This window comes from Haliotis cracherodii, unplaced genomic scaffold (genome assembly GCF_022045235.1).
Source record: "Haliotis cracherodii isolate W230 unplaced genomic scaffold, xgHalCrac1.p SCAF_4, whole genome shotgun sequence".
Taxonomy (NCBI): Eukaryota; Metazoa; Mollusca; class Gastropoda; order Lepetellida; family Haliotidae; genus Haliotis; species Haliotis cracherodii.
This window is the reverse complement of record NW_027266297.1, coordinates 54,618,515-54,639,313: the sequence shown is the minus strand read 5'-3', so window position 1 is coordinate 54,639,313 and position 20,799 is coordinate 54,618,515. Positions and strand designations below refer to the sequence as shown.

At 39.3% G+C, this 20,799-nt stretch overlaps 1 protein-coding gene across 1 annotated transcript in view; it reads left to right on the top strand.

Moving 5' to 3' along the window:
• LOC139478212 (coiled-coil and C2 domain-containing protein 1-like) overlaps positions 1 to 20,559 on the top strand; it is a 41,320-nt gene extending 20,761 nt beyond the window's left edge. The window contains exons 20-29 of the mRNA XM_071260592.1: positions 209 to 260; positions 2,098 to 2,197; positions 3,674 to 3,764; positions 4,219 to 4,359; positions 5,002 to 5,013; positions 5,809 to 5,831; positions 16,956 to 17,016; positions 18,993 to 19,122; positions 19,658 to 19,782; positions 20,472 to 20,559. Coding sequence (XP_071116693.1) covers positions 209 to 260; positions 2,098 to 2,197; positions 3,674 to 3,764; positions 4,219 to 4,359; positions 5,002 to 5,013; positions 5,809 to 5,831; positions 16,956 to 17,016; positions 18,993 to 19,122; positions 19,658 to 19,782; positions 20,472 to 20,507 — 771 coding nt within the window. The 3' untranslated portion in view covers positions 20,508 to 20,559. The remainder of the gene's footprint in view (positions 1 to 208; positions 261 to 2,097; positions 2,198 to 3,673; positions 3,765 to 4,218; positions 4,360 to 5,001; positions 5,014 to 5,808; positions 5,832 to 16,955; positions 17,017 to 18,992; positions 19,123 to 19,657; positions 19,783 to 20,471) is intronic.
• The last annotated feature ends 240 nt before the right edge of the window (positions 20,560 to 20,799 follow it).

Here is a 20,799-nt window from a genome sequence, read left to right as displayed (position 1 = left end):
TGAATGTTTTTTTGAAAGAAGAAGTAGAAAGATCCAATAGTATCTGCCGTAATGTGTTAAAATGTAAATGATTTATTGTCCAGTTGTGTTTTGGGGGAACAGCGGATTACAAAACATTATATATTAGTATACATATTTGTTTTCTTTCAACTGTTCAGGACCAATTCTCTCTCTTGAATAACATTTGAGTGATGTGTTGTGTTGCCAGGATGAACCCCAGACAGGACACACGGAGACGCTGAAGGGCTTTGTAGATCCAGGTGAGTGATGTGTACGCAGTGGAAGTCCAGGGTGCCGTTACCAAGCGATCTTAGCGCTAAGGTGATCGTGACTCCCATACCGTATCCTAGACTTATGACTGTTATAGTGCTGAGGTTGTTTTGTACAAAGGCACTAGATCTGAATATGTCCCCAATACCCATACTTGTACTGAGAGCCACTTACAATTGGATGGTTACAATGTGAGACCTGGCTGATTGTATCATTGCTCATGCTATCAACCACTAGTTTGTCAGGGCCAGACTTTGAGTATTTACAGGCTTTTGTTGGAAAGCTTGAGTATTACCATCTTCCCAAGTCAAGGGATTTGACTGACTGTAAAAGTCCAATTTCCACCCTTGCCGAAGTAGGCTGGAATTACTGGGTTCGATTGTTACGCCACCAGTGGCTATTACAAGTTATGTCCCTTCTATGTCCTTCCTATTGACCAATCAGGTTCCACCTCTCATATCACTTACATTTGCTTCAAATAAAATGGCGGCGCCCAGTGAAGACGATCTAATCAATAATCAAGATCTATATTGTAATAAAACGGGTCTTATTTCACGATGTGCATCAGGGGCGGTCTGGTACCCTAGTGGTTAAAGCCTTTGCTCGTCATGACGAAGACCTGGGTTTGATTCCCAACATGGGTACAATGTGTGAAGTCCATTTCTGATGTCCCCCGCCGTGATATTGCTGGAATATTGCTAAAATCAGCGTAAAACCCTACTCACAAACGAACGAACGAAGTGCATGAAATCATGTGAGCACCTTGATTGATATCTCTTGACAATATGTTGATAGTACACATGCTTTGCAAACCCTGCAATCGACCGAAATCTGCATGGCAGTATTCGAACTGGATGTTGATTTCATTATGTGATTTTGATTGGACTATACATAGACTCATTAGTCCAGGCAAACTAGAACTCCATAATTCCAGCCAAGGCAAGGGTGGAAAATGGACTTTTATAATCAATGAACTCCTTTGCCTCGGGAAGATGAAGTGTTGATGACTGCACCTAAAACAACATTTACTCCTGCTTCTCCCATACAGTTCAGTTATTGCTTCAGGGTGTTACCTGTAAAAGTCTTACTTTCGGTTCTATACTGTTCTCATACACAAACAGTTGGACCAATGTGACATCAACAATAACTGTAGCAATCGTATGTGGCTTCCCGAGAATGTTTACTACACTTTTTGACAAGTATGGGCAAGGACACGAGTGTGAGAGTATATTTATATCCAATAACTTCTTAGTCATAAGTAGGGGCGGTCAGGTACCCTAGTGGTTAAAGCATTCACTCGTCACACCGAAGACCCGGGTTCGATTCCCGACATGGGTACAATGTGTGAAACCCATTTCTGGTGTTCCCAGTCGTGATATTGCTGGAATATTGCTAAAAGCGGGGTAAAACCATACTCACTCGCTCTTTGTCATAAGTACAAAAACAATGTTTTATACTGGAGATCACTTCATGTCAGAGGCCATCTTGAAAAGTCACATTGCAAATGAAATCAGATGTACTGCTTTGGACTAAAATGTTTTTGCTTGTTGCTTGTAGTATTATAAACTCAAAGTTGAACAAACATTTTTTGTACATGTAAGATGTAATGATATTGGTGAAGAGTTTTGCCCTCAGTTTGGAATACATATAGGAAATGGGTTTCATGTATATGATAATCTAAAATCTCTGGGGTTAGATTTTAACATTCAAACCTTGCATAGTGGGTGATCAGGGAAACAATATCTTCAAGCTCTTTAGCCAATTTACTTTTCTGTCTGGCAGTAAAAACCAAACTCGCATAAATCAGTTTGATTTGTTCTCTTTCAGAATACCAAGAAACTTTCAAAGTAAAAATTGATCGAAAGTCAAGGTCCTTTCACAGAGTTGTTGAGCGGAAGACAATCAAGCTAGAAGTGTACTATAAACGGTAAGCGTGCACATCCACAGAGGAAAACTTGTGCATTGTGACTAATTGAGACTTCAAACCAACACTTTTCCCCATGCTTATCTTAAGTGGTGACTCAAATGGGAAATTGGGGATGGAGCTGCTTTGTTGACTGTGGTTGCGGTTCAGCAGTCACCTTTCTGATCACTGTACTACGGCTGGGATGGGTGACTCGGGTACTCGGGTACTGAGTAGGACCTGGGTGTCCACACGACTATCCGAACCCGTGGTTAGTCATGTGACATACTGTTTAATGACATGAACAATAAAACTCCTTGGTTACTCTACAAGTGTAGCAAATGTTCACATTTCTTTCTGACCATACAAGCATTCGTTCTGGCTTTTATATGTTCATGTAAGAATACAGTGTCTATCAACTTCAGTGTATGCATGATCAGATCGTTTTATACATGTATCTAGGTAATAGTTTTTGCCAGGGCTGGGGTAAAACAATTCCCATTTAGACATTTTGTACCCAACTCTTGAGGCCTACAGCGGGTACCCGGGTAGTGTCAGGTAATAGGATGTCGGGTACCGGGTAGTAAATTTGGACTCGTCCAGACCCTACTTTGTACACCAATGTTTTGCTTCATTGCTTGTGTTGAGAACCACTGCTTTCATTTTTTCCCTTCCTGTGTTGTGTTATTTGTGATAATCAAACGCAATAACTGGCCATTTCATAAGCAGTTTGCAACAGAGAAGAATGTGACCATGGGTAACTTGGGTGTCCTGACATGACTATCTACTGTAAAAGAATACAGTTTGTTGTGAGCAGGAGACATCTAGATGTGTACTGTGGATATCAAAGTCTATATATTCCTCAGGGGCATTGGTGGCCCAGTGGCCCTTGGTTCCATAGATCTATGTGCAGAGTGGCTTCCCTTTGATTTACCAGGATCAGCTGTGTTTGAATCTCATAATTGCCAAAATTTTGTTCCTTGGTTTGTCAGCATCATATATACAGTACATTAAACCTGTGCTCTCTCAAAAGAAAACACTCATCCCATGGTAGATGACCAGAGAGTGAAACATGAATACGTTCATACACCCGAAACACAAGTTTTAAAATGTGTCACCCCGGGCAAGTGACTTAGTTCAAATGTGCCTGTGTTCACCCAGCAGGGAATAGGTACCAAATATTTGAGGTGGATGTAAAATCTAGCCTCTGTAGGCAGCTTGGGTTGTATACTCCCCAGGGAGTTGAGAATGATAACTAGAATGATGCAAACAGATCCACTGGTCGGGGAACAAATAAACTGCATTTGAGCAGATACTGGTACCTTGGTTGTGTTGGTATATAAATGTATAATATAATATAATAATACCGGTGCTCATAGGTTTGCCAAAAGGAGAAGTGTCTACAGGTAGACACAGGCATTACTTTGAACTAAACTACAGTTTTGTTCACAGCATTACAAACCCAAACACATTGACTAACTATATGCCTCATATTTGCAGCGGCTTCTTCAAGGGAGATAAACACCTAGGAACAGTCAGCATTAAGCTCCTCCCTCTCGACCAGCACAGCACTGTGCATGACAGTTACGATGTAAGTACACAAGTGTTGAGATTATTTATTGCTATCAGATTACAATGTGCAGAAAATGTGTAAAAGTTAAAGACAATGGGATTTTGTTAAAAATGTCCAATGGCAGACACTGCAAGTCATATCCAAATTGTAATCAGTCGGGCAAAAGAAAGTATACACCCATGTTTGATGGTGGCTACGATGAAACAATAGTTATTTAATGAGGATGTATTTGATACAAGTATCCTTGTGTCTGGGACCTTAGGTTTGCAGTGTTTCAGCCACAGTTTTCAGCTTGTAATGTTTGGTAGCATGTATCAATTTTTTAATTTAATTGTTGGGTCAAATCCAATTTTCAAGTTGATGCTTTATTTTGCCTGGCAGTTGTTTTCATTACAGTGCTGCATTTATTTAAATCCGCCTATTAAGTAGGTAACATGCATTTGATATGTGCATATGTTGCTTGTTCCAACAGCTGATGGATGGCCGGAAGACTGTCGGGGGAAAGCTGGAGGTGAAGATACGGATCCGTGACCCATTCAAGAACAAGGAGGTGGAGACTGTCAAAGAAAAGTGGCTTGTTATTGACCAGTTCCTTCGGACATTGAAGTCAGGGGTCAGTGTTTGTTTGTTTGTTTGTTTGTTTTTTTGTTTGTTTGTTTTTTAACACACTCAGCAATATTGCTGCAATATAACGGCAGTCTGTAAATAATCGAGTTAGGACCGACAATCCAGTGACACAAGCATCAATCCATGCAATTAGGACACGATGACATGCATCAACCAAGTCAGCGAGCCGGACCACCTGATCCCGTTAGTCACTCATTACGGCAAGCCTGGGTTGCTGAAGACCTATTCTACCCCGGATCTTCATGGGTACAGTTCAGTCCCTTAGCTTTGTCAGGATCTGCTAGTGGTGGGTTCCAATCCCAGATTCAGCCAGAATATCGCCCTTGGTTGGCAGCACTGTGATCATGATGATTAAGTTGAAATACTGTTCAAAATGGAATTAAACCTAAAATACTAAGAGTTAGCTTAAAAATAGCCAATATTACGTGTTTGTTCTTCCTGAAAATCAAACATTTGGAAGTTTTGCAGGTATGCGTCACAATATGGCTATATAAGTGCAGTAATCTTGAACTCAACGTTCTAACCCACTTCACAATTTCACTTATATATGTATATGCTTGATAACAATATTATTTTATTTTTATATGTGTCCATGGAATATTAATGTATTTCATTCTCTTTTTCACAGGCTGCAAAAAATGTAAGTAATAAAACATTTTAGCTCATTTATTTCCCTGCATCCTCTTGCTCGAATACATCTGACATAGCCAAACTGACTGTAACATTTATAGATACAACTTGGGAATGGAAGACACAAGCTGTGGCCATGACTGTCCTCACTCACTCTTGTCATGGGATTTCTGTTGCAAAAAATTATTAAATGTATGTGTGTATAAATAAATATGAAACATGGAGGTATATATTTCTCAATATCACCTGACTGAAAAGAAGAAGCGCACAGCACGACTGACTGGACTCGGGATAAGTGGCTTTTCTTAGGCCTCATCAGCAACCATAGTCTTTACCTGTTGTGTAGTAATAAGTCAGGAAATTATGGAGGACATGAAAGTGACAGTTTGTCAAATCATGGAAAGTGTTTACATTATTATGTGTGCCCTTTGTATTTAAGTGTGCCTACAGGTAGAATATATTTGTCCATCACTGAACTTGGTTAAAGTCATTTCATCAAGAGTTATACATATACAATTAGCTATCGTTTGGATGTTGTCCTCTTCCTATGCATTGAGATTGATCATTCCCTTTTCCAAATCAGAATCTGCAGGTTTATTTTTCTAATCATACTGTGCATTAAGTCACGTTAAGAGGTTTCATTTGGTCTTCATGTGTTTGTCCAGTATATTTATTCTAAAGGTGCTGTATGACAACACGTGGTATGTTTGTTAAGCCATGTTTTCTTGTGTCTGTGCCTTCCGGACACGGGCAACTTTCACCATGTTAAAGCACAATTCACTTACTTCAATACTTTTTCCCACAGCCCCAGATTCAAAGACAAAAGAGGTGAGTGTTTCAAATTTTTGTCAAATGTTTTTAGAATATTCTTCCTTCTTGATGTCTCTCATCTTATTTTATGCTGAACTTTTTCTGTCAGTGCATCTGTTTCTCACCACTGTCAGGGGGATAATCACAATGTTCATTGGAGGTAGATTACCAAACTTTGGGGACATACCAGTGCACGAGCCTGCTGGTGGAGGTCTCAATGTGCTACACGGGAAGGTGTCATTGTGCAGTTTACAGATACAAAAACTACTCATTCCACTGGCGGATCCAGACAGGGTGGTCTGCAGGGTGAAGACACTGAACATGACAGCTTGTCATGTTTTTGTTCACAAGAGTTGGGTGGAGTGAGCAGGCCCCCTTTATATTCCCCTTGAACACAATTCAAATACCATTCAATATCCTTCAACAGATATATCTAACAGATCCTGAAGTGGTGCCTTTTGCTATTTGCAGATTTCTTTCAGTTTTATATTTTTTTATTTCCATGGAAACAATTTGGATTTAGTCTTCATAGGGGTGGTTAGTTTTGTTTCTGGAGCACAATTTAAAAGACTTTTCATCCAAACCTGGTACATGTAGTAACCAGGGGCTGAAGTGGTGCCTTTTGGTAAATAGGAATTTTCAAAATTTGATATTTCCAAGTTTCCATGGAAACAAGTTAGACTTAGCTGAAACGACTTGGGTGTAGTGAGCAAGCCCCTTTCTTGAGACACCTAACATGCCAGATGTCATGTCTTTGTTCACATGACATGAGTATAGTAAACATTTTTTTTAAAAATTCTTGAATTGCCTTTGTATTCAGCAACAGTGTGAACAACCTGTGTATGAAGACTGTGTCAGCAAGCCATGTCACAGTTAGTGTAGGGAGGAGTCCAGTCCAACCCTAGGCCGGGTGTATTGTTTCCTTGGGGTCCTCATCAGTTTTCATCTCCACATTCTTATTCTTTGCTTCTGAGTGAGGTAGAATGCTGACAATGCTTTTGTTGAGGTCAGGTTTGTTCTTCACAATACACCAGGAAGCAGTAATATGAATTGTCAGCACCCCTACTTCCTGTATGACTCTAGATTTGATAGGGATATTCCGTTATACACCAAACTGATTACTAATGGATATGTGTATGTTAACAAGCTTATAATACACTGATGACATTACCGTATTCGACATAATAAGTGCCCCGCTCTAATAAATGCCCACGGCGATATTTGCTAATATATTGGCTAGTGAACATCCCCAATTAGCACCCCTTCTGATTGATCAATGTACACAAGACTTATTTATTCGTGAATTGCACGCACTCGTGTGTTATATCCACATGGGCAATTAAATTCTGGAAAAATATATCTGTCGTATAAGCATTTCAGGCTCTGAGCATAAACCACAAAATTTACAATCTTTCAACTCTGTTTTTTTTCACCAAAATAATATTCTAATAAGACCCCTCTTTTTCTAATTTTGAGAGCACCCTGGGCGCTTATTAAGTTGAATACGGTGTTCTCAATACAGTAAAACTCTTGTACCTCGGACAGTTGCATTGCTACAGAAGTCATCTCGATTACCACATCTCTGGATAAATCTTTGTTTCTGTTGTCATTTTTCACCATTCGAAGTCTTGGTTCAACTTTGTGGCTGAATTTCTGCAATAGTTTGTTCTGAAGCCAAAATACAAGACTTGCAGAAGACATATTAATGAGGAAGAAGGAAATTTAAAACAGAAGAACTATCATATAAGACGTCATGAATGGTGAGGTAGCCAACTCGTTTACATGGGTAAATTGTTTGCTCATCACACTGCTGACCCGAGTTTAATTCCCGTCATGGATTCTTTAAAGTCCTCTCTCGCCTTGAAGTTGCTGGAATATTGATTCAGGCAGAATGAAACCTTGCACATTTTCATGGATCTTTCCCCTAACTGAGACTGCCTCTGTGGTGTAGTGGCTAGAGCATCTGCCTGGAGAGTGGAAGGTCGGGGTCAAATCCCCAGCTGCGTCATGTTGAAAGACATTAAAGGATGGTACTTGTTGTTACCCTGACTGGCGCTCGACATTAAGGGGCTAAAACAAGGACTGGTCAGTTTTGAGTCTTAGTGGGTTATTATAACTGTAGCATGGTATCTCAGACGGCTAGCACTATAAAATAGGCATTAGTACAGACTATATGCTATATAAGTGCAATAATCTTGAATGCGATGTTAAACCCCATGTCACCTCACCTCACCTTTCCCCTAACCAGTAGGCCTCACAAGTGACCCAGCTGTCTCAAGTACTGCAATTCACTGTGCAGACTTATGCCCTCCGGTCAGCATAAATTATGATCGTGGGTTTGAATCCAAGATTCGCCCTGATTGTCTCTATGTTTGTCAGCACCATAGCTGCATCACATCAGGCTGTGCTCCCTCTCCAAGCTGAGATAGAGTGATATAACTAAAATATTGCTCAAGCAGTATTAAACCATACTCACTCACTCACTCACTCTAATTAGTGCTTAGTACCTGCTTCTGTGTGCGCTTCATTTCTCTACTTCCAGCACATTTTTGTGTTTTGTGAAATTCCTCCTCTGTGTCAATGAGTGAAAATATGTTTTCAAGCTCTTACTCTGTCACATAACTGACTATGTTAAATAGACATTTATGTTTCTATAAACATCAGCATAATCCTAGAGTACAAGCAACCACTTTGGATGAATGACACCACACCACGTCATATAATCCAGTGTTTCATAAATCTTTCAACTACAGTAAACTACAGTTATAACAAACTCAGGGGGATCGTTAAGTTTAGTTCGTTAGAACTGTAGTACGATATAAGCATATATACAGCAAATGTCCGAGGAAAAAACAACAGTTCGGTATATCTGTCAGTTCATTATAAGCATGTTCGTTATAAATGTAGTTTAATGTATTTGATGTTTTTTATTTATTCTGTAACTATGGTTATGTAAACATGAAAGAATGAATTATTTGATTTATCACCAATTTGTGTTCACACATCTTGTGTTCGTGCAAGGACAGTGACATACGAAAACAGTTAATTGTAAATTGTTACCCAATGTTTATGGACATTACAGGACATAGGCTAGTAACACTGTCACTCAGTATTTCACAAACTGTTTTTACATCCTCATTATGTTTCTTGTTGTTTAACGCTGCACTCGGCAATATTCCAGCTATATGACAGCGGTCTGTAAATAATCAAGTCTGGACCAGGCAATCCAGTGACTGACATCATAAGCATTGATCCTTGCAGTTGGGATCGATGACATGCATCAACCAAGTCAGCAAGCCTGACCACCCGATCCTGTTAGTCGCCTCTTGCGACAAGCATAGTCGCCTTTTATGGCAACCATGGGTAGTTGAAGACTTATTCTACCCCGAATCTACACGGGTCTCCTTATTATGATTACAAAGTAGTTCAACATGTGTACTAACAATAAAAATACCCACAATCAGTTTTCTTCAAAGAATTCTTTCATCATCTTTGCATGAACAGAAACAAACATGCAATACTCATTACATGGAATGAACCAGTTATAAAGTTTCAAGTTCCAAGTCTCTAGCTCCTTGTTAACCACAACTTGAGTAACTGGGTTTTCTTTTCTCGGCAGAAATGAAAAGTCCAGTATCTGCATATTGTCATAACGGAGGAGGGATTTCACAAGCTGCTGCGCTTTCTTCAAAACAGTCTAACCTGAATTATCTGTGATATGTTTTAACTGTGTTCAGTCCTCTGTGTCATTTTGTGACAGTTCCTTTGTGATATTAATCTGTGTTGATTGTTTCTCAGTAGTTGCAATTGTTAAAACATATACATTCCTCAAAACAATGTTTGTGCAAAATATTTATCCGTCCAAATTCATTTTCCGCTACATATTTTGTGTGCATTTTATGTCTTCATATTCTCATGATATTTTACATCTAATGGCATTATTGGTATCCTAATATTGTTGATATTCATTATAAATGTTGCTCAGATGGTATGTTAACATTTGCATATGACCGTTCCTCCACATTAACATGACTCAATTGGATTATACCTTTTAACTCAAATATATTTTTTGAAGTGACTTTAAGCCAAATGCACACACATCATGCAGGAGATAACAGCTGACAATCTGTTTTACAGCATGGTTTTATAATGCCAGAGTCTCACAGTGAATGGCATGAGTACAAACCACTGCATGCTGTTGTGGGAACATTATCATTTTACACATATTCTTTACTCCGATACAATTCCTCTTTGCATGAAGATCTGAGGATAACTCCATAGGAGGTCATGTCAGATGAACTTTCTTATCATCCAATCAGTGTCAAGATTCTAAATACTTGGTGCGATTGAGCAAGGCATTCAGAACAGCATCTTTGAGTTCTGTGTCTTGAAAATGAACACAAGCAGACAGATCTGAATGGAGATAAGAGAGGCTAGCTATGATCATGATGATGTTGTGCCTGTCTTATACACATGGTTGTGTCTGATAGCTTTCTACACAGAAAGGGATGTACTAATGATGGAATATTTCTGTTCTCTGTGGGTTCTTTATAATAGTCGACGCCTCATCCGTCTTTCTATCCGTAATCATTTCGTTTCTGGAGCGTACTTTTTCAACAATAGTTTTTGGATATGTCAAACAGGTTCTGAAGTGGTGCCTCTTGCTATTTACGATGTTTTTTTTTCATTTTTCTTTTTCTTGATTTCCATGGAAACAATTAGGACTTAGTCTTATAAGGGGGTCGATTTCATTTCCGGAGGACAACTCAAAAACCTTTCATTATCTTTCAACAAAACTTGGCAGATGTATCACACAGATCCTGAGGGGGATGCCTTTTGCTATTTGCAGAGTTTTGTCATTTTTATTTTTCTCAATTTCCATGGAAACCATTTGGACTTAGTCTCAAAGGGTGGGTAGGTGTCCTTTCCGGAGCACTACTTGAAAACTGTGACAGACTTTTCAAACCTGGTACATGTATTCACCAAATGGCTGAAGTGGTGCCTTTTGCTATTTAGGATTTTTTCAAAATTTGTTTTATCGTTGTTTCCATGGTAACAAGTTAGGCTTGGTTCATGGTGTTATGCTTGTCTGGACCATATCTCTTGAAACACTGCACACACATAGACCAAGTTGTCAACTGGTACCTTTAGCTATTTAGGGAATTTTAGAATCTAAATTTTTTCTTTGTACTTGACAGCAAGTTCATAGTGGTGTGTACGTGACATAGAAATACAAAGTTCCGAATCTCAATACCCTGGTATAGTTTTGATAGCTCAGTAACTACTCTTGCATATGGATGACAGATTAGATAGAAATTGTCTCATCAAGTTGGACTTAAAGTAACAGTCTGATGATTTGTTCTTTTGAAATTGTATGGGCCGGGGGGATTTGTCATCTTCTAAATACTCTTCTTTTTTAATATCAAAATTTCCAAATCAAATCTGATTGGCTAAAAAAAATGCATCCTTCAGATTTAGATTGGGTGTCCAAGTTGCTCAGGTTTCACCTGCCGCAACCTTTTATGGAGGATTTGTCAGATCTTTACACAGAGAGGCATTGTTACAGAGTACAAGATCAACTTTAATGAGATTGTCAGGTAAACATTCTTTTAATGCAGTGTTGCGTTTGGAAACTCAGAGAATATAATTATTGGTTGTATTTTATTTTTAGGAATAATCATTGTCTAAAACTTGTAAACAGCTGATAATTGCATCTCTAGTCATGAATCTTGTGCCAAGCAAACAGTTTACAACATAGCTCGAACTCAGGAACATGTTTGTTCTAGTTTTTTACACATAAAACATATCACTTTAGTGTGAGAACACCTGGATGAAGTGTCAGTAAAATACTGCTCAGATTTACATTGTCTGTTATTGTGTCCATGTATGCTTTAATTCTAAAAGTGCCAGTGTTTATATTATTTTTTTACTAGAGACATACCATTTGTGGGCTAAATGTGGCACCTGAACATATTTATATTTTGCATTAATTGTATTGTGGTTGTGGTTGTTAGAATATCATTTCAATCTTTGTTTGTTGGTTTGTTGTTTACGCTGCACTCAGCAATATTCCAGCTTTATGACAGCGGTCCGTAAATAACTGAGTCCGGACGAAACAATCCAGTGATTGACGTCATGAGTAAAGATCCATGCATTTGGGATACGATGACATGCATCAACCAAGTAGGCGAGCCTGACCACCCGATCCCTTTAGTCGCCTCTTAAAACAAGCATAGTCGCCTTTTACAGCAAGCATGGGTTGCTGAAGACCTATTTACCCTGGATTTTCACAGGTCCATTTCAATGTATGGAATGCAATTAGAGTGAGTGAGTGAATGATTAAATATTCCTCAATGCCTCATCAGCAATTTTGGAGCCATTCACGGCAAAAACATTCATTAGAATTTTTTAGAACGCAACTGATGTTCAGAATCAGGGATGTTGCACATGCATTGTAGAACACCTTGACAGCTTTTCCAAGCAGGTCTCTCTGACAGTTTTTTTTTTTTAAGAACTGTCAGACTTAAGAAAGAATAAAAGCCTTTTGATATTGTTTCAAGTGTGATCACAAGAGTTCATTTGATCGACAACTATTTTCTTTTCAACACTTTGCGTTTTGATTTGTCACAGCACCAAATGCGGAAATAAGACAAAAATGTGTCCAAAAGTTTTGAATATATGGTTTTAAGGAAGTGTTGTCTAATATCTTAAAAATAACTTTCCATAGATGTTCACTTTAGTTTGAATGATTGCACTTATTTTAGCCGCACTGGTGTACTTCGTGGAAGTCATTATCAGTATCAGGATGTCCATTAAATTTCACCTCAACTTTGAAAACATTCCTGTAACTTTTAAAATTGCCAATTCCAAAATACTAGTAATGGTGCTTACCATACCTTGTCCTTTTTTACTAAAATGTTGCTATTTTCATTAAGAAACAGTTCAGACAGTGTTTGCTGTCTTCACAAGCAAAATGGTCGGTGAAAGTAACAGTACTATATTGGAATACCGTGTGTCTGTGTTTTGAGACAGTGTAAAACAGGTGTGTGTGTCAGGTAAACCTACATGTAGTCTGTGAGATAGGATCTGGATGAATCCATCATTGATGCAACATGATATTAATCTCAGCAATATACAATTCGCTTCTTATTGTATCTTTGCATATCGCTAATTGTAGTGATTTATTTGGACATCAGATAATCTCTTAATTTGGTCACTTTGAATTCTTCATATCAGGTCTTTTGTTCAGTTCATCAAGATCATGTGAGGGTGGCGGTAAATATAATGAACATATCATAAAGTGATTTTGGTAAATACATCAGCTTGTTTTTCCTTGGTAGAGTCTCGTGTGTGTCGTTCCAGCCCTAATATTGGATGTTGAGAAACTGCCCAGTCACTAAAAGCCCTCCTTCTATTCAAACTGAAATAATTGTATACAAGCAGCCACAAATGTGAATTAGCCCATGTTGATTTAGACACACGGTGCATGATTTTCACTGCTGATATTAAGATGTCTTTTTTCAATCATAAAGCTTTGAAATTACAGATGCATTGCTTAAATATTGCAGACTACTGCATAAAGTGTCCTTTGTTTCCTCACTTCCTGACTTTTATAGCCAATCATGTGAGAGGAGGACCATTGTCAGCAGTGTGATTAAACAACTGCCCTGATATCACATATGGAATATGTAACACAGCTAAAGCACTATCAACCCAATGAGATGTTAATCTCTTTAGCAGTATTGTAGAAAGTGTTGGATACATTTTGCAAATACTGTTTTCGTGTCACATCTGTAGAATGAATGAAGTGTGAAAGGACAATGGGTTTATTTGAGACTGGGTTGACATTAGCTGCTTCCCTGACTCTGACAAATATATGTCTATCAACATTACACCAGCGTGCTTGCACTCTTCAGGCATATATAGCCTTGCACATGACATCTTATCAACTCATTCTCACAAGTAATTAGAGATGATGCCATCCATTGTTCATGTTGTCACAGTTGGTTTTGTGTGACACACTCCAACAAGGACGAGCCTGGTCTCACTATTTGTGACTGGGAAACACACATCTTGTCTTTGTTGTCTTAGAAAAACAGACTATGTGTAAAATATTGAATAACCTATTCGCAACTTAGAAATATGGATTATCTGTAATTCCTCGTAGCTCATGGGAAGTTCTGTACATACTGCCTAGTCTCAGGGTGGGAAGCTGACAAAGCTTGACAGTATGCAAACATGACAGAAGTGATCACAGCTTCATGATAAGATGCCCTGGTATGCCATGTCAGGATGTAGGTTAGAATGATTTTATCATAAACATGATAAATACAGGAAACAAAACATGGGTGCACTTACACAACCTCTAGGCACTTAGGTTTATTTATGGTGAACGTGAAAACTGTTTGAATAATGTATTTAGTTCATCTGGCACAATGGGTGCAGGTCAGGCTTTGAAATTCTTGTCTTTTGTCTACGTACATGTAATTCCAATATGTTTCATAGAGTAAGTGAGTGAGTATGGTTTTACATCACTTTTAGCAATATTCCAGCAATATCATGGTGGGGCACACCAGAAATGGGCTTCACACATTGAACCCATGTCGGGAATCAAACCCTGGTCTTCAGCTAACGAGCGAAATGCTTTAACCACTAGGCTACCTGACCACCCCATGTCTCATAGAGCATCAGTGCATGTGCAATATGCACATTCTAACCCGGATCTTTGCAGAGATGTAGACAATGACAGTACGAGGCCAAGTATTAGGCCAACCTACTTTTTGGTGTTTCTTGTCTCCATGCTGAGCAGAAGGATTAGGAACAATGGAAAAGAAACTACCTTTGGTTGAAAATGCAGCTTTTTTGTCTTGGGTAGGTTCAGATATGTGCAAATATGGTATACAATATGAATCTTGATCTCCATTGAGAATTTGAACATTATCCAAAAGTGTATGTGCTTTTAAACACAAAAGTACTGTGTTATATTGGTAGTGCAATTGTATTCCCTTCTAATATAGTAAATATTTTTTTGTTAAACAAGAAATTATTTCGTTTTTATTCAAGAGTAGGACAATATGATTTCAGGCAGGTGGATGTTTGGATTTGTTAGTTTATGTTTTTGATTGGGGCGGTAATTTTGGGCAGGCAGGTGATGATAAACACACAAATATGACGTTGTGTCCTGTAGGAGTGTTTGGGCCGCCTCGCGGTTATACACTTACGTTCGGTACCCATGGCACTGTGTTTGAAGCGTTCTTGTGGTTCTCTGCCATGATGTGGTCAGAATATTGATAAAGAGGTGTGTGACTCGCTAATGAGTCGTCGCAGCTGAACAGAAGTCCTAAGCATTAGTTAAACCTTTATAAAACATATTGCTAGGTGTTTTGTATGTTTTAGTTTTTTAACTTGTTAAACAGAGATATTGGCGTAAAGATATGGTTGTGATCTCACATAAGTTCATCAGGTTTTTCTCGAAGTATGTTTCAGCACTTATGTGGGATTGTTGTGTTGTTTTTATTTTTCTACGTATGTGAACTTAAGTCTCTCTGTGTGTAAACTTAAGCTGTTTTGCTTATACGAATTGTAAAAATTGTTGGATATTTCAGAATTGTTATGTATGAATAAACATTTTTTATTATGCATTGAATTCTATGAACTTCTTTGTCTCTGTCCTGAAGGCTGCAGAAGCTAGTTTGATGGTCACCTCTCATTGTCCTTTAGGCTTTGGAATACATTTGTTCAAAGCACAACAAATAATTCCTTCCAATACCCTACCTCCACAAGCATGATCTTTCTTCCATACGGATCTGCTGTGAACTGCCCTCAGCGTCTCTGGACTTGTCTATCAGATGACCTCAACAAGGCTTACAGTGTGTAATGACAACCAGATGCGTCTGGATGTGATCAACAAATTCAAACATGTTTACTTCTGGACACACAGGAAAGATGTAACTTTTTCCGCCTCATGCATGGACAGTTGCATTTCCTGTGGAAGAAAGTGTTTTCGTCACTATCATTGAAAAGGACAACTGTTGAAATTTTATTATATGATTTACAGCCAAAACAGGAATTTATGGCTATTATGTAATAGTGGTAGTATTCTTAGAATATGCACACAAAAATAATTTTATGTCAGGTTTTACCCCCAAAATAAATTGGTCACTGGACATGCAGGTTGCCCAGAAAAAGATGTATTGTGAAAGAAAGTTGCACATTTTGAAGCAGTGGCTAAACAATTATCCCGTCTCTAACTTAAAAACACTTCCACCACACCCCTCGCCTATCTCTCACTTGGTGATTTTCTTTGCCTGTAGGAACTTTGGGCCAGTAAAATGATTTGTTTGGTAGTGAGAAGGATGGTCATGAAATTATTTTTTTCATCCTAATAATGTTTGCAGAATCTTTTATTTGATGCCCATGGTCAAAACCAGAGAGGGCATTGTTCATAATCCTTAGATTGTTTTTCCCACAATGGCAAGTTGGTGTCCTCATTGATGATGTAGAGAACACAAGTGTGTAAAAAGTTGTCCTACTCGGCATACTAGGACTGGGACGGGTAAATCGGGTACTCGGGTCAGATGGGTACTGACTAGGACCCGGGCACCCACAAGATTACCTGGATCTGTGGTTAGTCACATGATATATTGTTTAATGACGAAACTTAATATGACTCCATGGTGTCACTAATTTTTGCATTTCTTTCTGACTATGCACACATTCCTTCTGACTTTTATGTGATTGAGTACAGATAAAGCTGCAGTCAACTTCAGTGTATGCATGACCAGAATGGTTTATATGTGTTTCTAAATAGTTTTTACCAGGGCTGCAGTCAAGCAATTCCCATTCGGATGTTTTGGTGTAATAGGGTGTTGGGTACCCAGGTAGTAAATTTGGACTCGTCCCAGCCCTAAGGCTTACTAATGGATGAATGTACAAAAATGTGCCAGGAGGGTTGGTTTGGGATCATTTTCCAAAATCTGATGAACAGCAACTGTAAGCAAGAATTCTAAATATATATGTTAATGATTTGTTTGTTTTCGTGCCTGTAAAAAGGCTGTCAAAATAGTTGACAAAATTGTTAGCAGCCTTTCGAGTATTTTATGTATGACAACATGCCATGCTAAGTGAAATATTGTGTTACAGTGTCGGTGGTGTAGCCTGTATGGAGGTGTTGAGGTTTGAGAGACAACAGCTAGATAAACAGGTTGGTGACAGATTTCCTGTTTTATTGTTTTGTCATTTATAAAACAAGAATTATGTCTCATATTTGTGGAGATGTTTTGGCATCTTATACAGCGCTCTTGATCAGGCCTCAAAACAACTGCCTCACAGTTTGACAGACACACTCTCTTTTAGCTGTAGAGGAAATGGAAAGAGTGAGTGAGTGAACTGTTTTATATTAACAGTATTTCTGTTTTCTCATGGCATGTCAGCTTGCTGTGGGAGAAAATCCAGGCATGATCTGTGTGGCCTGGTGTTGTATGTGAGACAATGTTTCAGATATCTGTGTGGCCTGGTGTTGTATGTGAGACAATGTTTCAGATATCTGTGTGGCCTGGTGTTGTATGTGAGACAATGATTCAGATATCTGTGTGGCCTGGTGTTGTATGTGAGATGATGTTTCAGATATCTGTGTGGCCTGGTGTTGTATGTGAGACAATGATTCAGATATCTGTGTGGCCTGGTGTTGTATGTGAGACAATGTTTCAGATATCTGTGTGGCCTGGTGTTGTATGTGAGACAATGTTTCAGATATCTGTGTGGCCTGGTGTTGTATTTGAGACAATGATTCAGATATCTGTGTGGCCTGGTGTTGTATGTGAGACAATGTTTCAGATATCTGTGTGGCCTGGTGTTGTATTTGAGACAATGATTCAGATATCTGTGTGGCCTGGTGTTGTATGTGAGATGATGATTCAGATATCTGTGTGGCCTGGTGTTGTATGTGAGACAATGATTCAGATATCTGTGTGGCCTGGTGTTGTATGTGAGACAATGTTTCAGATATCTGTGTGGCCTGGTGTTGTATGTGAGACAATGTTTCAGATATCTGTGTGGCCTGGTGTTGTATGTGAGACAATGTTTCAGATATCTGTGTGGCCTGGTGTTGTATGTGAGACAATGATTCAGATATCTGTGTGGCCTGGTGTTGTATGTGAGACAATGATTCAGATATCTGTGTGGCCTGGTGTTGTATGTGAGATGATGTTTCAGATATGTGTGTGGCCTGGTGTTGTATGTGAGACAATGATTCAGATATCTGTGTGGCCTGGTGTTGTATGTGAGACAATGTTTCAGATATCTGTGTGGCCTGGTGTTGTATTTGAGACAATGATTCAGATATCTGTGTGGCCTGGTGTTGTATGTGAGACAATGTTTCAGATATCTGTGTGGCCTGGTGTTGTATGTGAGACAATGTTTCAGATATCTGTGTGGCCTGGTGTTGTATGTGAGACAATGTTTCAGATATCTGTGTGGCCTGGTGTTGTATGTGAGACAATGTTTCAGATATCTGTGTGGCCTGGTGTTGTATTTGAGACAATGATTCAGATATCTGTGTGGCCTGGTGTTGTATGTGAGATGATGATTCAGATATCTGTGTGGCCTGGTGTTGTATGTGAGACAATGATTCAGATATCTGTGTGGCCTGGTGTTGTATGTGAGACAATGTTTCAGATATCTGTGTGGCCTGGTGTTGTATGTGAGACAATGTTTCAGATATCTGTGTGGCCTGGTGTTGTATGTGAGACAATGTTTCAGATATCTGTGTGGCCTGGTGTTGTATGTGAGACAAGGATTCAGATATCTGTGTGGCCTGGTGTTGTATGTGAGACAATGTTTCAGATATCTGTGTGGCCTGGTGTTGTATGTGAGACAATGATTCAGATATCTGTGTGGCCTGGTGTTGTATGTGAGACAAGGATTCAGATATCTGTGTGGCCTGGTGTTGTATGTGAGACAAGGATTCAGATATCTGTGTGGCCTGGTGTTGTATGTGAGACAATGATTCAGATATCTGTGTGGCCTGGTGTTGTATGTGAGATGATGTTTCAGATATCTGTGTGGCCTGGTGTTGTATGTGATACAATGTTTCAGATATCTGTGTGGGCTGGTGTTGTATGTGAGACATTGTTTCAGATATCTGTGTGGCCTGGTGTTGTATGTGAGACGATGTTTCAGATATCCTACCTGAAGGACAGCCTGAGTGTGACCCAGACCCAGACTCTCAAACACAAGAGTGCGCTGCTGGGTGAGAAGATTGAGCTGCAGCAGAAGAAACTGCGGGAAGGGGGGAAGGAAGCTTGGCTAGGTAAACATACCATCAACAGACTCCCTATCAACCCACTCATCATGCTCATCCTCAACATACTCACTCTCGACCTTCTCACCGTCAACTCTGTCCGTCATCTGTTCACAATTCCACTAAATGGGACTCCACCATACAGTGGGGCTGGACGGGTAATACAGTTACATTTCTTAGCTGCCGATGGTATTCTGGGATCGAATAGGTACCCAGCTTGTGATACTTTTTGGTGCAAATACTCGGGCCTGGTGACTGGCTTGATTGTGTGGCATTGTGGCATTAAACAAACAAACAAAACATTTCCTAGTCTAGTATACACGATACTTCATTCCTATGGAAGAAATGACAGGCCTTGGACCTCCCTTAGGTTTAGTATTTAGATTAGTATGAACTGATTTTATAAGACAAAAAGAAATTTGATAGACTTTGGACTGGTGGTTCAATTGCAGATTGATTTGTTTGCTTTCTCTCACACCATGTGTTGATGGAAGAGCACTGGCAGCAGTTTAGTAAGGTTGTTTTTTTTCTGTTTATTGCACAGCGTATGTTGAAGTGGTGAAGGAGGAAATGCCATCCTATGAGACAGAAGCACGGCAGCTAGCCAAGATTGGGGACATGCAGAAGGCGCAGATGATGCTAACAAAGAAGAAGATGGCTGAGAAGGAGGTCAGTGAGATTTTCATGGTTACTTCTGCTGATACTGCCCAACACCAGTCTTGTGTCTGACTAGTTACTGTAGAGATGAAACAATATGTCCATGTTGCATCTGATATTGAGTTGTGACAACGCTAAGATTAATGTTCATAATGTTCCACTATAACTAAGTCTATCAAGTCTATGTTAATGTGTTAGACTTAATACGTACATGAAGACCACCTGTCTAGTGGTAGAGAATCTGCCCGGATAGGTGAAGATTGGGGTTTTATCCCCAGCTGCGTCATACCAATAGATGTTAAAAGGTGGCACTTGTTGTTACCTTGCCTGAGACTCAGCATTAATGGGCTAAAACTAGTACTGGTCAGCTCGGAGTGTGGTATTAATGTTAAACTGCAGCATGATATCTCAGTGGGCTAGCACTGTATAATCAACATTAGTCTGTACTAGGACACGCACGCAGGCATGCATGCACGGTCACCAAATAAGTGCAGTAATCTTCACCGCAACGTGAAGCACCATTTCACCTCACCAGCCTTAAGATGACACTTGCTGATGTAATGTTAAAACTAAGTCTATCATAAGATGTTACAAATACTTTCTCCAAGTAGGGCCAGGAGACATCCAAATAACCTGAAGATAACATTTCTGATTCCTGTTTTTACATGTTTAACTTATTGTCTGTTTTGATATTTTTGCAGCTGGCTGCTATTAAGGCAAAGTTCCCTGAAATCTAATGTCTCATAATGAGAGCATAATGTGTGATAGACAGTGAACCATGATTAGAATAGTCCCAACCCTGTGTGGTACTTTGGGACTTCACTACAGACAGCATGTCTACTTCTTCACAACAGAACATATCCAGCCCTGTGTGGTACCTTCGGACTTCACTACAGACAGCAAGTCTTCTTCACAGCAGAACCTGCCCAGCCCTGTGTGGTACCTTGGGACCACTACAGACAGCAAGTCTTCTTCACAACAAAACCTGCCCAGCCCTTTGTGGTACTTTGGGACCTCACTACAGACAGC